The following is a 21,875-nucleotide window of genomic DNA, read 5'->3' on the forward strand; positions in this document are numbered from 1 at the left end:
AAAGAAAGATAAAAGATAGGATAATATTTATCATAAAATTAGCAATTAAATTTAATTAAAAAAAAAAAAAAAAACATACACTGTCAAAGCAATTTGCTGTTTATGTAACCAGTGGCGCTGCCTGGTGTTGGAAAGCAGCTTCATAATAACTGGTATGACAACACGAGCAAGAAGACACTGGACTTCAGACGTCGGGGAATATTTGTGAAGAAAACAGCAAGTTTTTCAATAAAATTCTCATAATGGAGGTAAAATAAATTTCTTTATTAACCCAAAAATGTAATAATTAAACTAATTTATCTTATTCTTATGTACTGATTCATAAAATTAACCTTTTATTTCAGATTGAAATTATTGGAAGTGGCTCTAAATCAATAGCCAAATTGACTGTAAGTAAAAACCGGATTGTCTTGTCATTAACATGAATAATTGTCAATATTTTATCAATTTTTTTATCTCAATATTCAATCCTTGATTTATAAATTGCTATCTCATACACTCCACAACTTATTGATTTCTCTTTTATTAAAACTATAAACTCTCTATAATATATAAAAAGGTCATCTGAAAGGTTTTTATGTTTTTTTAAAAATAATTCTGACGAATATAAGTCTAAAGTTGATGGCTTTTTTTTTAAACATTTCTTTTAAAATTATTTTTATTGATGGTATTCTTATTTTTAAATGAATTTCCTCAGGTAAATGATAATACAACAATTGGAGACATAAAAAAAGACTTACACAAGCAGAAAAAAGCACCGTACGTGGCAAGACAATGTTTAAAAGCTGAACCAAAAGGCAAGTCATTATCAGACAGTCAAACAATAAAATCTTTAAGCTTAAAAAGCGGTTCAAAGTTATATTTCAAAGACTTGGGTCCACAAATTGGCTGGAAAACAGTCTTCCTAACGGAATATGCAGGCCCATTAGTGGTTTATTTATGGGTTTATACTCGTCCATGGATATTTTATGGATCAGTGAATACTGAAATGGATTTTGTTGCTCAGTAAGTAAATGAATGATGAATAAATTACCTCATAATTAATTAAAATGCTTAGTCAATGTATAAAAATCTATTGTCTTCGACAGCAGAATTGATGAAAAATTAATGATAACATTTTCATTTTTTAGTGTTGCTGCTATTTGCTGGTCAATACATTACGCAAAAAGACTTTTAGAAACATTATTTGTTCATCGTTTCAGTCATGCTACTATGCCACTTAGGAATCTTTTTAAAAATTGCTCATATTATTGGCTCTTCACTATGTACGTTGCATATCACGTCAACCATCCACAATACACGCCACCAAGTCAACTATACTTTCTTATAGGTTTAGCAATTTTTGTAATTTGCGAGTTAGGTAATCTTAGCATTCATTTAGCTCTAAGAGACCTTAGACCGCCTGGTACTAATGTTAGAAAAATTCCCGTTGCTACGGGTAATCCATTTACTGCTTTGTTCAATTTTGTTTCTTGCCCTAATTACACATATGAAGTCGGCAGTTGGATTGGATTTACTCTAATGACTAGATGTCTTCCAGGTAATCCGATATAAAATATATTTTTTATTTATTTCTTTCTCTAGAATAGAACTCGAGAAACTTTGACTTTTTTGAAGCTAAGAACGATAGAGTCTTAATAGCATAATGATAAAAATGAAAATTAATTATTTGCTATCATCATAATTTTATAGTTGAACTATAAAAGACAGGAGATAACATCGTACAATCTTTCTGGTGTCCAGTGATTTCCAAGATAATTGCAAAAACAAGCTTTAACGATAGTGTCTTTGATCACCTCATCCCTTGTCTAGTTGAGACACATCTTTTTAACTATTATTATCTATCCTTATCAATTCCAAAGACATCTAAATATTCAGGCATCTTGAAAAACCCAATTGCATGACTCCAGTGACTGGACCACATCCTTCAACAAATAAACTCACTATTAGTTGCCAATATTTTAATTTTGTTTCACAAGACTCGAAGTTTATCCAGCTCTATTCTTAAAACGATTAAAAACCTTTTCTTGTTTTAATTTTGAAATAATTTATAATAAATATTATTTCAGCTGGATTATTTATGTTTGCTGGCGCTTACCAAATGACAATATGGGCCCTAGGAAAACACCGTGCGTACAAAAAAGAGTTTCCTAATTACCCCAAAAATCGTACATCAATCATTCCATTTGTTCTTTAGATTCTTCATTGTTTAAATAATTATATTATCGTTGATCAATATTTTAAATTATTGTAAACTATTGCGGGATTTGTTAATTTTTTTCAACTACTATCTAGTACCTCAGAAATATGACTTGTTTTAATGATTATCTTGCTCAAATCTATTTAAAATCTTGTTAACTCTATTGAAACAAACTCAAAAAGCTTTATAAATTCTTTTAAAGAACCTAGAAAATTATGAAATTTTATTATTTTAAAACAATGATTTAGTTATAAATACCTATGATTTTTACAAGTTTGTTTCATTGAGAAAAATTTCATGATTAATTTCATATTAAGAAACAGATTTAAGGAAATTAACCGTTAGAACAATCATTTTGGTATGAGAGTAGATTTTTTAATAAGAATTTTATAAACAATTTCAATAAATATTTCTCATAGTTATTAAAGATTCGTAATTTATACTAAAAGTAAATTGCCTTATAAATGATCACCATCCAAATGATGAATGTAAAAAGTACTTTCAACTTCAAACCTCTACTCTTACTGAATATTCTTCAATATTGCTTGAAATAAAGAAAGCATTAATATTGCAATGATAAAGTAAAGTTATTAATAAGGCATTTTATCTTATGCTAATTCTTATTACACTTTATTTATTTCTAACCACTTGTTTCTTCAATGTCGCTATTGTTCTTTCCATTTGATCTCTCTGTCTTGAGAACTCAAGATAAACATTTACATCTGATTCTTGACTCTTCAAAAATTCATCATCGATTCCATATCGTCGATGAAGATTCTTTACAACTATTTTCAACGCTTTTGGATCTTGAAAAACTTCAATAGTCTCAGCGAGGTCATGTCTAATTTTCTTGATCATCATTTGTGCCTTCCTCTCTTTTTCAACCTCAATACTCAGCTTTCTCTTAATGCCTACTAATTTGTCCCTCAGTTCATTAACTCTGACCTCCAAACCCGTGTTGACTTTATGTAAATTAATGAGTTCCATCTCCATATCATGAATTTTATGCTTCAACTCTGCTATTTCTTCATTCCTTGGCTTTATTTCATTCTTCAACTCTTCTATTCTGTAGTTAAGGACAAATTTAATCTTTTCTAATTCTTGATTTTTATTCTCCAATTCTCCAATTTTTTTATCTTTTTCCTGAATCATGCTATTCCTTTCATCAATTTCATTTTTCAAGTCAATCACATCTCGCTCCAACACTTGGACATTCTTTTGATATCTCGTGTGATCCTTTTTCAGGTTCAGAACTTGTCTTTTCAGATCATCAATGTCTTTTTGTGCAGCTGAATACCGATTTCTCATCATCCCCGCTTCTCCCTTAAGCTTTAAATTATCCTGTCTTTCCTTATATAATTGAGTTTCATAATTTGTTCGCAATTCAATCACCTCACGATCAAAATCCTCTTCCATATCTTCTTTTATTTTTTCATGTTCTCCAACTAAATGTGTCATTTCTTCTTGCAATTCTTCAATCTCTACATTTTTTTCATGAATTCTTACTTCAAATTCATCAACAGTCTTCCTCAATTCCTCTTTCAATTCTACTTGTAGCTTTTTTATTTCTTCTTCATAATCTTCTTTCATTGAATAACTACTTTTCTCCAACTCTACATACTTATCATACTCCACAATTAACTTGGAATTATAATTACTTTCCATTTCTTGTATCGTTTTTTCATGAAATGCCTTCATCTCAGCTATTTCTTGATTAATATTATTCAACTCATTCATTCTTTCTTCCTTAAGCTGCTCAATACGATCCTTTAACTCTTCGATAGCTGCACAATATCCTTGATGAATATCTTTCATTTTTTCATTATTTTGTACTTCAATTTGACGCACGTTATATGAATGTTCTGTTTCCAGTTCTTTCAACTTTAAATTAAGCTCATCAATATTTTTAATCTTATTTTCAAGTTCTTTCTTGCTAATTAAAACTTCCTGAGTGTTGATACACTTGATTGAATCAATGTTATTACTAGATAGCAGCTTCCAAAAAGCTAGACTGCCATCATTGCCGGAAGAAACGATTATTTGTTGATTAAAAGTTACAGAAAGGTCAGTTATGTCTTCAGAATGCAAGTGAAATGTCTGAAATTCCAGTGGTTCATGTAGAGGAACCTTAAAAGAGCAAATTTTACCACCTGGACAAGTGATGAAAAGGAATGAATCTTGTTGACTCATCAACAAAAGACTCATTACCACTTCTGGAGCATAAAACTCATGTAAAACTCGATCTTCTTTAATTTCACGGATCTTATTATCACTGGAGATACAATAAATAATTGATTCTTGAACACTAAAAGCTACTCCATGAATCGATACATTTTTAAGAATAATTTCAGACATCCTTGATCCATCTCCAGTATTCCAAATATAAATAGCACCTTCAGATCCAATCGAAACTAATTTCAAGTCATTTTGTGCCCATTTGAGCTCTTTAATCTTCCCAGTATGACCTTTCAGAAGCAACCGATTGGAGAATCCGATAGTGAAGTAGATCTGGATGACATTGCCGTTGACTGCAGCAAAAAGATGCCCACCATGGCTGAAATCAACTGTTCGACAACTGCGGATGGAAAATTCTGCAGTGAGTAGCAAATCATCCATCAAAATGGTGAGGAATTTTAATTTGTCGCTGAATCCAATGAGACAGAAAAGTCCAATTGGATGCAAAGAAATACTGAAAATATCTTCTGCGTATTGTTTCATCAGAAGTAAACTCTCTGTTTCATAGTCCCATAATCTGACACTCCTATCAACACATCCGTAGGTCATGAAAACTGATTTCCATGCACACATTGAGATCCGCCCAATTCGGCCGTGATGTAACTGCTGGCCCATGATGCTGAATTCCTTAGTTTCCAAGTTTTCTTCATGAAACAACTTGGCATAAAACAGCTGGGCCCAGTTGGAAGTGACTAGAAGTTGATCGAAACTAGGATTAATGGTGATAAAGTTTATCTTATAAGAGTCTGGCCGTGATTCTTGTGACACTTGAGGTGGAATAGTGAAGATATGTTTCTTCAGATACTTATGCTGGCCTTGTTTTTCAAAAACCAAAACTTTCCCAAGTCCACATGCGAAAGCAAAGCCTTTGGGAAATGCTATTAAACAACCAATCTCATTTGGCCATTGGACTTCAGCAGCTAAATTGGTTTGGGAAGATGTAGGCTGGAGAGCAAACTCCTCCCTGATTTTAAGATTCAACAAATTGGTCTGTTCCATTTTGTAGATATTTTTTAACTCACCATTTTCGAAGTAAAATATTCGACCATCTTTAATTCCAGCAAGTAGTCGGTCAGTATTTAACCAACAAATTGAACTGATGAGTAAATTGTCTGCCTTTGCAAAACCATAAGAACGCCAAACTGTTTCAGATACTGTAAGAAATTTGAAAGCATAGTCTCCTGCTACTGCCACAATTCCAATATCACCTGGGTTACAGGATATCAAGAAAAATGATGATAAAGAATTCTGTGGATTTGATAGACGGATGCTGGATTCAACCTTCCCTTTTTCCCAAACATAATAGAGCATTGTTTGATCTGGTTCTCCAGTGATTGCAGCTAAAACATCATTGACATATTGGAAATAATGAATAATACAGAAGCATAATTTTTTACCTAAATATCGAGTATCGAAGCTGAAAGCAATGCAAGAGAACTTGGTGACTCCTGAAACCTCATACGGAATACCAAGAGTCCTTTTTCTTTTCAAAGAAGATAGTTCGTAGATTGAAATCAACGGTTTTTCTCCTGTTTCACATATTGCCACAAATTTTCTGGGTAATGTAATAAATATAACATTATTATTTGTAATTACTTAAATAATTAGAGTAAATAACTTAAGAATAAATCATAGTTAGAAGTGAATTATTGACTTACTTGGTGGGTGCAACACAAATAATGTTGATCTGACGGTTTTCTGGTAGATAGAGAAGTCTTTGCCGACATTGTGAGAAATTATGAACTGCCAAAACATTTCCAATAGGATACAAGACATCATTGTCGGTTAGAAAATGTGCATTGCCTTCGATATTTGTCTTCAGACCATAAATAACCTTCGTTTGAAGTCCTGCAAGTGACATTGGATGTTTCACAACCTTGTTTCAGCTCGTTGCTATTTGATATCTCCATAACAACCTCGAATACTTGAATGTTTTGTACATGAAGTACTGGATAACTTATTCTATCATTAAATATGGGTCAACTGTATGGAACTTTAAAGTTTAGATGCCAATGAAGATGATGATGATGATGATTATTATTATTATTATTATTATTATTATTATTATTATTATTATTATTATTATTATTATTATTAAATATGAGTCAAAGACGTAAACAGGTGTCTAGTAAATTTTGAAGATCACCATTGATAATTAGATTTATTACATACATCTAAATATTAGCACATTTTTAGAAATAACAAATACAATTGAAAAAAAAACATTGAAAATTCTAGGTGTAGACATCTCTTTTCAAGGACATAGATACTCCGAAAATGCAGATTTTTTTGGGTATTATAGTTCAGTTCATACTTGGTATACGTTAGAATGATTCTTGGGCATCATCAGATGCCAACGGAAAACCTGGTGTGCTTCTGTATCTACTGCTCTTCTGGATAAAGAAATTAGACGAGGAAAGGAATCAGGTAGATTGAAAGTAAGGAATAACATGGTCGTTACATATTAATTACAATTCATAAAGTATGTTTGTTTGCAGTTTTGTTTTTTGGAAACAATTTATCTGTCGATCAAAAAGTGCAGAACTATTCAGGAATACCACACACACACACAATTCGAGTATGATAATCAATTTCTTGTGTTCAATCGTTTGCAAACATCATAGGTAATTATTATTCATCCGATTAACATTGTTGTTTCAGTGAATATCTTCACTGGCCATTGGTTTCGGCTTGACGACAATTTTCTGAACTTGTAGGCATTGCTTTCTGCGTTTTAAGACTGTAATTATTCTTGATTGTCTTAAATTAATTCTTAGATGACATTTTTTACCAATCAAGAGTTCCATAATGAAACAAATAAGTCCAAGAATATTTCCAATGCTCAAAAAAATGAAGGCGAATTTCAAATCGTTGACTGCAATAGGTCGAAAATTTATTTCAAATCGAGCTTTTCGTCGTTCGAGATACCATTTTTTTTTCAAACGCTCTTGTTCTAGTTGAATATCTACGTGAATATCGAATATATAAGTCATTGCCCAATTAATCGTTTCTTGATAAAAAAATCGTCGGCGAAATCGATGGGCCGCCATTGTATATCCAAAATCTTTCTTACTTGCACAGATTTTGTCTGACAATTTTATATCGTCCAAAAACACTGTGGCATCAATCCTAGGAATGATAAGGACCGAATTGTGATCATGTATAAATTCATCAAAAGCAGCATCATTGTTCTTGATCGACTTGATTTTTTCAAAGATTGTATCATTTTTCGCCGCAAATCTGCTTTGATTTTCTAAAATATAAATTGTAGTAATTTGAGGATTCGCTAGATCTTTAATCGAGTTGGGGCAGTCACGAATTTGAGGTATTGTTAAGAATTTGGCCAAATTGCCACTGAATGTTGCATGAATCACTGTGAAATATAGAAATATCATACAAAAAAATATTTTTAATGAAAGAGCATTCATAGGAATGATGACTCTTGAGTTTGTAAGGAGACTGAGACAGTCGAAAGCAGCAAAAGCAATATGTCCGTTAGTTTTCAAGTAGATAACAACGAAAGTTGTGCTCAAAATTATTATCAGTGAAATCAAAGTCCAAATTCCATAAAACTGAGCTATTCTTTCCAAAGGTGTAGCGATTCCCGGGTTGTGGGAAAGGATGACGTAAGAGCTGTAGCCAGTTGGATATGACCATACGAATCTATGATCTTCCCACATGATGCTTCTTAAAGAAAGTATATCTGCAGGTGTTTCTGATCAAAAAAGCATACAGTTGTGTATAATTTCTTTACTGCCCGTTGGAAGCGATTTTATGTAAACTGTGAATTTGATCTTTAATAATCTTTCAAGTAATCGAAATAAGGGTGAGAATATTCTTGTAGGTAACTGATGGCTATTTTCATGATGAATGATATCTCGATATACTGTTTTTCCCTTTGCAACAACGTGCAAAAATCCAAGTATTATTGGCCTATTTTTGTTTGGAGCTGATCGATTGAAATGGAACTTGTCGCATAAATCTGTAAAAACAGAAAACTGTAGAATATCAAAAAGCACAACTTGAAATGATTAAACTCCTGACGGACACATATTCGAAGTATATTGTCGAAGTGATTGATTGAAATGAAATTATTGAGATTGCAACAAGATTAGAATTGGTCCTTTCTATCTGGTGTGTCTGTCAGGGTTTAATAGAAAAAATGACAATAGATACTTTTATTATATCTGCGATGGTACAATGTCCAAGGATAAGAAGTTGAAGCAGGTATATCAACTATTTGCCATTTAGGAGGTCGAATACTTCCATACGGATCTTGTGTAATTACTCTGGGGATTTTTTGTTTATCAAGACAAATATAGTAAGTGATATCGAAGTGTGCATATCCTATAATTCGAAGCACGGGGACACCTGTACTACAACCGTCTGGTAGTTTGCATAAAAAAACTACTGTACAATTCTTTGAACATTGCCAAGAATAAAGCAACTTTGTAGATGCCAATATTAATTCATCATATGAATTAATTACTACAATATATCCATCGATGACGACGGAGTTACCAATTTCTTCATACTCCAGAGATATTAGCTCAGAGTGAAGAATCCAAGATTCTGGACCTTTGGGAGGTCGGATCGTCGACAGAGTATTCAGTAAATCTGTACTAGCTCCATCGTAAAACTGAATATTCTTCATCCGTAGATTGCATTCGTTAAGTAGCGTTATCTTAAAATATTAAAAGGAATTGATTGAAATTAATAAATTTTCATCTTGGTTTCTTGCTATCTAAAGTTCACTACCTACTACCGATTGTTAACGAATTATGAGAATATGTAGATTGGAGAATTCAGAGATATAAAAGTTGAACTAAGATTCAAATTCAATTTAAAAAAATAATATATTCTTACCAGGACTTTATCGATAATTGTTGAATTTTCGGTCGAATTATCAGGCAATATCATTAAACTGTAGCAAATATTTCTAAGCAATAACAACAAAATACAAAATCGTTTTGTCATAATGGACAATTTTATATCATTCATCAACGTCTCCGTGTCGTTGATGACTGAATATCGCAAGAGAAAAATAGTTTGAATAATGCACATTTTTTCCGCTTTTTTCTACACATAATAAAAGGATCATTAAAATAATAGACTCATTTGAAGTTAAAGTTCAATACAATTATTTGACATTGTTTTCATCGGCTACGTGTCTTTCTTTCATGGGCAGAATAAAATTGTTATTGTGAAATAAATGTATGTCATTTCGATATAGGTATTTCAATTAAAGCATTATTTACACTCGCAATAAAACTACACCATAATATGCTATAAATTGCAACAATTCACGTAATAAAGCATGGTTATCTATTTAATCGTTGCTGATATAGTCCTTCTAGGATTATAAACAAAGAACTGGTGATAAACAGTAACTACTATTTAGCAGTCAGTGTTCAGTTAATTTACGAGCACAATGTAAAGTGTTCTGAGAAGAAGCAATATGATCATGTAAAAAATATATGGAAAAAGTAAAAATTATGCTCAATTTACCGGAACTTTATTTTCAATGAAATACAATAGCAAACTAGTGAATAAAGGTTTACAATTTTGTTTTCAATACTGTTCTTCTGGGTAGAGTAATTCGAAGAGGAAGGGAATCAGGTAGATTGAAAGTAAGGAATAACATGGTCGTTACATATTAATTACAATTCATAAAGTATATTTGTTTGCAGTTTTGTTTTTTGGAAACAATTTATCTGTCGATCAAAAAGTGCAGAACTATTCGGAACACCACACACACAATTCGGAAGTCAGAAATGATGTCTGTTAGAAAAGATGTCTTTAGATATCTGCTGGACATCTTTCTGGTTTTTTTCCAGACATCTGTTCAGCTTTTTTTCAGACATTTAAATCGACATCTTTTTGGATCTTTCCAAGACAACTTTTAGAATATCCAATAGGAATTTGATATCTTCTTATCTGAGTCTAACAGATGTCTTCTGGATACCCTTTTTCTATTAGGGAGTGAATAAAGATTTAAAATTTTGTTTTTAATATTTTATGTTATTCTTGACATTTCTATTAATTACGTAAAATTTCAAGATTAAAATGAATTTTATTCTTATTGACTTCTTAACACATTAGAAAAGTGCGGTGACGATATTTTCAACATCATAAAGCGTATTTAAATATTCATTGCAAACCTCAAAATTAAAATGACTATTCTGCTCAATGTAATAGCCCCGACCGACCAACTCTAAATCAATCGTCTCATTTGCATAAACACTCAACTGATCAAAGGAAATAAATTTGTTGATGTTTTGTAATTTTATGCTCCACATTCCGTAAGGACTAAGGAAAGTGTGACTCTCGTGTATAAGAGTATATATCTCATTAGGATCAATCCAATTTTTGTCTCCATCGCGGTTAAGAGTGTAAGAAATGGTAATATCGTCATCAAAAGAAATAAAATAGTATTGTTCACCACAACGGTAATAATTATTGCCAATCATCGTCATAGTCAATGCAAAATTTCCAAGTACAGACATAAAACTGTTTTGCTTTGTTTCATTCCTAAGTTTAAAATTTATTCCAATATCATTGTATTTAATTGCATTATAAAAAAGTCCTTTAGATACATCTGCCTTGAGTATGATCTCCGAACCATTAAGTAATCGTTGAATTTCATTCTTGATTGTATCATATTTCCACACATAAAAAGGTGAAGAACCTATCGTATTATTGTTGAATACCTTTCTTCGATGAATGTATTTACTGTATTCACCAATCGTTGCATCACTTTCATCAATATGATTTTTCATCTCTTTAATTTTGTCAATGATAGTTGACCGTAATGTTTCAGCGTCATTGAGCCTCATACCCGTTGGCAATTGGAATCTTTGCAAGACATGCGCGGCAAACGGGAAATAGTGTTGTTTGAATGCATGCAATGCTATTTCGTATTTTTCAGTCAGTATATTTGAATGAATTATCAATTTCAGGTTGTTTACTGCTTTACTCAATTCTGGGTCAGTCACTTGAATATTGTTCATTGATGCCGACTCAATATGTGCAATGTACTCAGCCTGTTTTACACTGTCTGAATAGGAATCAATGCGATCATAAATATCAATTAAAATCGAAAATCCTTCATCGATTTTTTCCATAAAACGCTGTAAGTTACTTTGAACTTCGAAAGACATCTTTCGAGTAAACTTTTGCAGCAACGATTTCACATCTCTCAAAGTCGTCCGTACATGCCATTTAGTAAGATCTAATTTGGCATGTGAGGATCCTTTGATCGAATCCTTAATCGTATTTATAGTTTCTTCAATTTGATGGAGATCGGGTTGTATGATATTATAGACTTGATTTTCCATTTTTTCCAAAACTTTTAATTCGTGCACACATTCAGAAATTTGATCATTTATTTTATTCATTATTCCTTCGTCGTTTTCTAATTTTCTCGTGAAACTGTAGACCATTTCGGCACTGTTCAAAATGGATTGCGCATCATTCAACAGACGAAGACGTTTTTCATATTTTTTCTCTCTTGTCAAATCGTATACTTTTTTCTCTTCTTCTTTCTTTTTCTCTAATAGATCTTTTTCTGAATTAGTAAACGTAGCCATTTTTTTTGTAATTTCTTCGATATCTTTAAGTTTTCCAAGTGACTCTGATAGCCCGTTAGTTTTTCTGAATGTAGCTTCCTGTAATTGTGTTTTCAATTTCTTGATCTGTCTTCCTTTCTCTTTTTCAGATACTGATAACTGTTTATCATAATCTTCTAATTTTGTCATTGCTGCTTTAAGTTTCTCAGCTGCAAGTTGATGTTTGTTATTCATAACTTCTGTAACTCGTGACATCAATTTCAAATTCGGATCTAATGAATTAATTTTGTTTTCACCCAGGCTGGAAGTTCTATCAAGTAGCACTCCTTCTGCTATCGTTATTGAACTTGTTACTGCAACTCCCACTCCAGCACCAATAGGTCCAGTAAAACTGAGAAATGAAGAGGCAAGTTTGAGTAATGAGAGCGTGGTACGTAATTGCATCATAAATCTCATTTTAGCTCTATTCTTCTCAAGCGTTTGTAGTGTATTTTTTGTCGAATTTTTGTTCTCATTAATTTCATTAACTATTGCTCGTATTTGATTTTCAGATTCATCCCAAAGCTTGTCAATTTCAGGCTCAATAGTGTTTTGTATGAAATTATTGGCTTCTCGAATTTTCTTATTTAAAGTATTTTTATAATCATCCTGATAATTTTGAACAATTTGCAAGTGATAAGATTCACCAATTTCCTTTACGTTTTTCTCAATAGTGTCCAAATATTTCGGCAAATTAACAACAGTCTGACCTTTTCTTTTCTTCTTCAGTATAAATAGTTTAGTTAATGCAGCGGTATAAAGGTAGCCAAGAACTTTCTTATTTTCTAATGTTTTTACAGATTTGGCATATCTTTCAATCCGGTTCAAAAATGAATTATAGAATGGGACAAAATCGATTTTGCTTCTCAATTCAAGAAACTGATTTTCTAATCCTTCGAATTCCTTTACGAATGCAAGTGTATCGTATTGTCTGCCGATTAGGTCATTGTTTCCGAGTTCATAAGAAAAATTGCGTAATTCTGATTCCTTAATATTTTCAAATAAGTTCATTCTTAAAAATTCCTTGTAGAAATTGGTCGCGAAATTTAGGGTTATTATTGCCGTATTTTTTGGATATTTTTGATTAGCTTTATTATGGCCAGAAATTCCATTCTTTCCAGCGGGAATGTTAGCTCCTGGTATCCTTTCGATGCTACGCAATAAAGATAAAAAAGTTTAAACTTGGTCTAATTATCATTTCGATAAACGGAAGTCAAAATATCTTACTCGGAATATTCCGTGGACCAACCAATGAGAATGAATTTATATCCATAAACACATCTGAATTTTACTCTAGATCCTTCGGATGTTTCTTTTCCCCCTTGGCCACCTCGTCCCTCTGATCCAGTAGAGCCTGAAATAAATTTCAGATAAATTTAGCATTACATATTTTTTATGTTTTAAAGTATTGTACATTTTTACAAATAGACTTTTGCTGAAGTAATACGATTTATTTGGTTTACGATATGTTACTTCTTAGTTTATCATGTACCTGGATTACTTGAGATTTTCACGTTGATCGAGTTTCCTAAGCTATTTATTATAATTCTACCTGGATAACCTCCCCTACCACCAGCCCCACCATTTCCTGTAACGTAAAAATATATTTTAATTGGTGCTTGAATGGACTGATTGAGACAAACTCTTACATACCTCCATTAGTAGGTTTCTTTGCCGGTTTGGCTAAGACATCGAACAGATATACAGATTTTGTTGAAGGAGGTGGACCTTCCATACCCGATTCAGCGAGTGATTCAGTTTGGACGTATGTGTAGTTGAAATTATTTTCTTCAAAATATTTCATGATGTCCTCGGGTACTTGCTCAACTTTAAAGAACCAGTCTGATAGGCTTTCACCAGCAATACCATCAGCACCTAAGAAAAAAAATCAAAAAATAGGTTTTTCTAAAAAATTCATTTAAAGATAAAAACTCCTACCATTTCCACCATGTTGTCCTGGGCCACCTTTGCCACCATTTGCGCGAATTTCCAAATATTCTGAATTTATGAATTGTTTGCCAACACCGACAAAATTTCCGGCAGGACCACCTGGAAGTCCCGGTAAACCATTTTCTCCATTTTTTGAAGTGGAATCAGCTGATTTAGCAGATGCTTTTTGATGCGGTTCTCCTGCTTTTCCATCTAAAATGATTTTTGGTCCACCGACTACTTCCCATGTAGGCGCATAAATAAATAATTGCGCCTCTGCACCTGTCTTGTTTATTGTTGAGTCGATAAATACTTTATTTAATGCAAATATTTGTATATTCTTCGCTTGTATCCAGCAGTTTATTTCAACTACCTCACTAATTCTAACATTGTAGCCTCTAACAATCATTGGTTCAGATTGAGATGGACACGAGAATTCAAGTTTCTTTGTAAAAGCACTTAAAACAGCCTTCAAATTTTTTAATTGAAATCTGTTAAGTTTTAATGTCTCGATGTTTCGATAAGCTTGATCGTCACCGATTTCCTTTACAATACTTTCCAAATGAGAAATGTTTTTAACGGATTTTTCTACTGAACTTGTGCATGATAATATAATATTTTCTAAACGGTAATCATTTTTCAATTTTTGAGATTTGTGCAAAGCTAAATTTTGTTCCAAATTATTTAGAAAATGATAAAAATTTTTTAAATTTTCTATAGACCTTATGATATTGTGCGTTTCATTCTTCAGCAACAGCATATATGTGTCTTCATTGTTGTTCGAGACAGTGGTAAAAAATCGTAATGCCTTTATATCATCAGAAATGACATTCAAATTAGTCAGTGACACAGAAATATTCAAAGTATTGGCTACATTCAAAAATTCCTCAAACAGTTCTTCGGGTTTATGAACTTTTTGTATTTGGAGAATAAGATCATAGGCATATGAAATTTTCTCACGTAATATTTGAATATCGTAATATTGTTTTTCCATCTGCATATAATGCATCAAGGTTTCATTCCCAATCTTGTATAAACGATTTGTTAAAGCATTTCTAAATATGTCGTCAATTATTTGATCAACAGTATTTTTCAACGTTTTAGATAATGCAAAGCTGAAGTCATCATCTCGTTTTCTAATATAATGAAGATTTTCTTTTATCATATTAGTAATTGTATGAATTTCATTTTTTGTATGAGGCATATTTTCTAATAATCCTTGACGTAACGGTTGTCGGAAAATGGCGATTCTTGTATACAAATTGTTATTCTTTTGCAATAAAACATCTATCAAATTTATAAACATTTGGTACTTTTTAAAATTCACTGTTTTATTGCGGTAAGCATTTTTCTTTTCCTTCAAGTAATCAGCTATCCCGTTTAAAACTGATTCATTGTCATTTGATAAATAAGCAGTTCCATCGTCAGATACTTCATATCTATTTTCTACTTTCGAGACCACTAATGCGATTCCATTATGAAATTTAGAAATGTCTTTAATAAATTCACCAATATGTTCGAATAAATCATCAAAATCATTCTTGTTGCCATTCATTTTTAATGAATCATAATTGATTACTAAAATAAGTTTTATTTTCTCAACTTGATTCATAAGAATATTTTGAAAATACAGTGATGATATTTCATATTCGACATTCCGATTATCGCGAAATCCTGAACAATCAATGTATGTGATGTTATTTGTGTTATCTATCATTATTTCTGGAACCAAAGTTTTAGACGAAACATCCTGTCCGATTCGTCCTTCTTCATCGACGAATACTAAATATCCGTTCGGCTTAATAACTCTCAAATTTCGACCAATTAAAGCTGAGACTAATGTTGTTTTTCCTGCTCCAGTATTACCCATTACCAATACGATCTCTTTATGTTTGCCATGTAAAATGAATTCATTTTTGTGTTCTTTCCAGAAGTTCAAAATTTTTGTGTAATTAAAATTACCATTATTTTGCACGACTGTGTCAATTTGTGGCAAATTTAAGTCATCGCTGACACTCCAGCTTATCGTTGATAATAACATTAAAAAGCCAATTACGCATGATGATAAATTTCGAAACATCTTGACTTGATGAAAACTGTAAAATGTGGGTGACGTCAATCATAAAAATGATTATTAACTATTTTTACACTGATTAGACTGATTATTATGATAAATCTTAAGGTGAATTTAAAAAAAAAAAAACGATGGATTTACTCGGCCTACACAAATAAGAATGGCATAAATTCAAAATAATTCAACTGCTAAACAACCAGAAATAATATATACTGTGAGCCATTAATCAAAGTATGAATGCACATAAGAAATACATACGGAAAAAAAACGGATTAAAATGATGATGAAGTGACATTTGCCACCGAATTTATACTGCTTTCAGCTGAGTGGTATTGAATAAAAAAGTTTATTTCGTTTAGTTATCTATTATTTACAAAGATTGAATAAAAAAATTTTCATAAATCAATACAAATGTTTTTATAAATTCAAAAATATCCAAGAGAATGACAGAATGATACATTAATCATTTCTTTCTCATTCCCCCACCTAATGTTGAAGTTTGCTTCCTGTTTTCAAGTTTCAAAGCGACGTATTCTATCCCGCACAAAAAGACAAAAAATCCTCTGTGCGCATGCCCAGACGGGTGTTGTTTTTCTCTGCGAGAGAGAAAACGTCACTTTTCCAACCTCAAAACAGACAACAAACTTTACTTTCGGATGATGGTATGATAAAAAATAGTATGTTGGCTACGGGAGTAAAGTACGATATTCTTACCTGGGTATTTGCTGAGGGTGCAATTTTATACCCGAGTCAGAATGTCATACTTTGCTCCCTTGGTTAATAATGTACCATTTCCGTCACTCTCTTATTTTCTCGATGGGAATAAAAAATTCTAACAGATTTCTTAAGATCTTTAGGACAGATCCAAAGTATTTTTATATCGATCTTGTTGTATTCTATAACTTGTAGATATTTTTTTTTAAACATCTAATAGATTACATTCATCGTACCTATACTAGTTATCCGATATCGACAGGTGGAATTTTTTATTCATTTTTTATAAAAAGCAAGAAATATAAATTTAATAAAACGTTACAAAACATCGAGGTGTTTTTCATATAAGCAATCATGTGATCAAGTGGATTTCTTTTAGTATTTATGTACAGTAAATATCACCTATCAAAACCAGTATGTTATTTCATCGTGAAGCAGTTCATGAAGTTCGACCCAACAACTGATATAATAAAATACATCTGTACAGGAAATAGATAAGATTGTTGGAGCATCCTGTTAACTCAATTGTGTCGATATTTTGAACTTCTACGAATTCCATAAAATGGGGAAATAAATCTTCACAAATTATTTTTATTTTGCCATTTTTTTTTGAATTTATTAAAGGACTGAAAATAGTTTGCTTGCATGTTTTCTATATATTCTTTCCTTAATCATACAAAGTTGATGATTATCCTCAACATCCTCAACATCTTGAAATAAATCTCTTATTACAGAATACCAAAAAAATTTTATTTATAATATTTTTATTATTTCATTTTTATCATCATAAGATTCATCAAATAGTAAATCCTGGAAGTAACATAGTAGATTGATTCACCAGATAATTTCCGAGGTTTACGCTATGTTTGTAACAAACATCTATGTCATGCTGTTAACAACCAAATGAGATTTAATCTATATTAGAGACTGTTAGTTTTACTGTCAGTTATTTACGAAATAAATATTTTAACTTTGTCAATTTGTACGAATCTTATGTAAATGAAACAGTGGAACAAAAAAGTACCCTATGCATAGTTCAGTCCATGGAATCATCAAGTTTTAGTTGAACATTTTATTCAGACAAGATAATGAATCTACTTAAGAAACTATTTTTTATCATTTTTATCTATGAAACCAATTGTGAATACGAGCGATTAGTGATTGGAAATAATAAAAATTTTGATGATGCCACATCTAGAATCTTTGATGTGTTGGTATGTGAAAACGATCTTAGTATTAAATTTTGATAATACTTTTCTGTAATTTACAGATACAAATATTTAAGCTTCATACAGAAGATTATTCCACTGTGCTAATTTCATCTGATGTGAAGGAAATAAATTTAAAATGGTTAGAAGAATTACAAGGAGGAATATCAATATTTTCTCATAGAAATGCAAGAAGTAATGATGAGAATTTACACAACTTCAAGAAGTTTGATGCTTTTGTATTTATCATCGAAGGAATGAGTATAGAGGAACTCTTTTTAGACGTATGTCACAATACAGAATGGTGGAATGTTATGATACCAATTTATATTTTATTCATTGAACCATGTGATATCAAGTTTACAGAAAATATTTTTAAATTAATGGAGGGATATGAAATACTAACATCTTATTTATTATGTTCTAACGCTGATCAAAAAGTCAAAATTTATACTTACAATGGTATCTCTAATTATGCACCTAAGGAATGGAAACCAGTTAAAGAGATTGTATTACATCGAGATTCAACGGTATTTGAAAGAATAGATGTAGAAGGTACAGCTTGTGTTATAAATAGTACATTATTAACCAAGGGAGAAAAGTATGACATTCTGACTTGGGTATAAAATTGCACCCTCAGCAAATACCCAGGTAATAATATCGTACTTTACTCCCGTAGCCAACATACTATTTTTTATCATACCATCATCCGAAAGTAAAGTTTGTTGTCTGTTTTGAGGTTGGAAAAGTGACGTTTTCTCTCTCGCAGAGAAAAACAACACCCTTCTGGGCATGCGCACACACGATTTTTTGTCTTTTTGTGCGAGATAGAATACGTTGTGTTGAAACCTGAAAACAGGGAGCAAACTTTAACTTTCGGTAGAGGTATGAGAAAATAGTATATTTCGTATCGAGGGAGTAAAATATCGTATTTCTTTCGTGAGAAAATTTTGTGTGAATACATCTTTTTGTCATATTGTCACGAAAATTTCGATTTTATTCTCAGTTTAGAGGTTATCGTCCAGTAACGGTGCAATTTTATTCACTAATACCCCTATTTTTAATTGCACCGTTACGGGACTATTAGGAGAACATGCGTGTGCGCATGCGCACAAACAAATTTTGTAATTTTATACAAGGAAGAAATGTCGAGCTTTACTACCTCTGAACAAGGAGCAAAATCGAATTTTACGTAGGGATAAAACAAAAACTCTTTATATAAATAAGAAGAAGAATCTTTCGAATTTTATTTTATTCATTATAAAATTGATAACTATTTTTTCTTTCAGAGGAAATCAGTGATGATTTTTATTTTGATCGGACAAAAAATTTGAGTAATTATGAAATTATTGTTGCAAGTGATCCAGAAATACCATATTCTTTTTTAGAGAACAAATTCTTTGATCGACAAATTCTCGATGATTATCCAGAGTCTTTGACGTCATTTAGAAGGTTGATGATTGATACTTTAGCTACAGCTACAAAAGCCAGAATAGTAATTTACTTTCATGGCAATCAATCTTCAAGTGAAGAATACTTGAACTTTTGGGAAAAGTATCTATACGATATTTGGTATAATTCCTCATGTGATGTAATATTAACACTCAACAAAATGCACTTTGAAGACTATCATTTTCCCCTAGAAGGTTCATATCCAGCATCAATGTCAGAGTATGCTATTGTTACATATCATAAAGGCTATCAAACTCCAGCAGAAAAAATTCGAGATTTTTATGGAGTTTGGATAAGTTTGTTTACACTATTCATTCTCATAGCAACATCCATTGTTATATGGTTCACTGAAAACAAAAACATTATATTCATAATGTTTGAAATAATTCGATTACTGATAAGCCAAGGTCTTTGCACGCGAATGAATACACTTTCTTTGCGAATTTTTTTTGGCGTTGTGTTTATTTACTTTTTAATTATTCAAGCCACTTTTAATGGCCATTTAGCGGAATTTTTGACGAAACCTCAATTACGAAAACATCCTGATACACTGCAGGATCTGCAAGATTTAGGATATACTGAAGTTTATTATTGGGAGGATGTTTATCGAGATCTTGCAAAAACACCGGAAGAACGTGGACATTCAGTGTCACTTACAAGTACTTGTTTGCAATATTTAATATACAATAATACAGCAGCAGCCTGTATTGGAGAATATATCGAATTTCGGAATCAAACTTACAATCAGAAAAATTTGTATCTCAGTAAAAAAACTTTTGATTCGTTTTATGTTCAACATCCTATACGTCGAGGGAGTCCATTGTATCGTCGGATATATCAATTTTTTCTTTTGCTTGGAGATTTAGGTTTCCAACAGTATATATGCCGGATCATATATAGACAATACAGCTCTAGATATAAAATAGATGAAGCAAATCTCGACGAGGATTTTCGACCTATAAATTTAGAAAATCTGATATTTGCTTTTATTCTATTAGGAATTGGTTTATGTACTGCAATTGTAGTTCTTTTTTTTGAAAAATTCTGTAATTTTCGGTCGTGTAGAAAAATGGATTTCTGTAAAATGAAATCCTTTTTCAAAAAATAAGTAAATATCAGTTAAACAAACATTTTACTTCCTGTAAGTTCTACGTAATTTATACTTTCTTTTTGAAGTTAAAAAATATCAATTATTTTATCGAATGTTTTTAGAAAGGACAAAATAGAGGGAGAAGAAAATAAAAAGTTTCTTATTAAAAGTTGTGTGGATGAAATTTTAACCTCTGATGAATTATTTATGGAAGATAATAATTTCTATCAGAAGATGATGATAACTGAGGTACAAAAATCACATTTATAATGTGACCACCAACATCACGCTGCAGAAATTTGTGACAATTTTGAAGTAATGAGTAGACAGCTGGAATCTAATCAGGAACTGAAGCATTGAAGCTCTATAACGTCAAGAAGCAGGTGGAGCAAACATTACCTTCGTTCTGTGTTAATTTGCTGATGACGATGCCCCTCCACTTCAAGGAGAAAAGAGAGCTCTTGAGTAGGAAGATATTGCACCAATGAAAAATGAGACAGGCGTAATCATGCGTCTTGACGAAGTCGTGTTAGTCATAGAGAAGGCGGACACTTTGAAGTCGAGTTGGTAATGATATTAGCGGCAGTTCGATCATGGTAGTCATTAAATTAAAAAAGATCCAATGAGTTGGATTTTAATCAAAAAAAAATATCAAGGCCGAACTACGTCGTACCACACGTGAAAAATTCATGATAAAGATATCGCAATTGTTGGTTTCATGCTATTTGAAGGGGCCAAGAAATGAATTTTCTGAACTTTTGGCATGATAGTACATTTATTGATATCAAGACGGAGAGAATGAGCAGTCGAACATGAAAATCAGTCGATAAGAATACGAGATATAAGCAAAAATAAAAAATACTTAAAGAAAATGTGTATAACTTCTATGCTGATGATGCTAGGGGGTTGATCGAGGGCTTACCTAGAGAATTTACCTTTTGGAAGGATATTTGGTTGATATTGAATTTAGAAATTATTATTTGGAGTTCTATTTCGATTTTACGGCAAAAAAGGTTGAAATCATAATTTATGTTTGGATCATAAAATTATGAATGGCAATGGGAAGATCTTGATGAGACGATTCCAAAACACTGGCTGTTGACCTTGTTTTGTTGGAAAAAACATGAGATATTGGCGAAAAATTGTAGAACATAAAAATGTGCATAACTTCTATGCTATTGATGGTAGGGGGTTGATCGAGGGCTCATATGAAAGATCTGGACCTGAGTAAAAAATTTGATCCCCCCTATAGGATATCCCCGTCAAAAATGCCGTATCTCGCTTAGTTTTCGAGTTATGAGCGTTTAAAGGTTTTTCTATGATTTCGCGCAGCATAACTTTGTTTTCTGCTAATAACTCAGGATCT

At 31.8% G+C, this 21,875-nt stretch overlaps 2 protein-coding genes across 2 annotated transcripts; one reads left to right on the forward strand and one right to left on the reverse strand.

Annotated features, from left to right (window-relative positions):
- Positions 1-103: 103 nt before the first annotated feature.
- On the forward strand, positions 104-2,771 carry Sc2 (trans-2,3-enoyl-CoA reductase Sc2). The gene is made up of 5 exons (XM_035090643.1): positions 104-248; positions 345-389; positions 698-1,005; positions 1,131-1,540; positions 2,070-2,771. Exons 1-5 carry the CDS (start codon positions 243-245, stop codon positions 2,195-2,197), a joined length of 897 nt encoding a protein of 298 aa, XP_034946534.1. The 5' UTR covers positions 104-242; the 3' UTR covers positions 2,198-2,771.
- Positions 2,772-2,808: 37 nt separating this feature from the next.
- On the reverse strand, positions 2,809-6,380 carry LOC118071462 (testes of unusual size). The gene is made up of 3 exons (XM_035090631.1): positions 6,094-6,380; positions 5,833-5,990; positions 2,809-5,775 (listed from the first exon to the last, which is right to left on the reverse strand). The coding sequence occupies exons 1-3, from the start codon at positions 6,294-6,296 to the stop codon at positions 2,831-2,833; spliced, it is 3,306 nt and encodes a 1,101-aa protein (XP_034946522.1). The 5' UTR covers positions 6,297-6,380; the 3' UTR covers positions 2,809-2,830.
- Positions 6,381-21,875: the final 15,495 nt, after the last annotated feature.

The sequence above is a fragment of the Chelonus insularis genome, unplaced genomic scaffold (assembly GCF_013357705.1).
Source record: "Chelonus insularis isolate UGA/USDA-ARS -01 unplaced genomic scaffold, ASM1335770v1 contig_85_pilon, whole genome shotgun sequence".
NCBI lineage: Eukaryota > Metazoa > Arthropoda > Insecta > Hymenoptera > Braconidae > Chelonus > Chelonus insularis.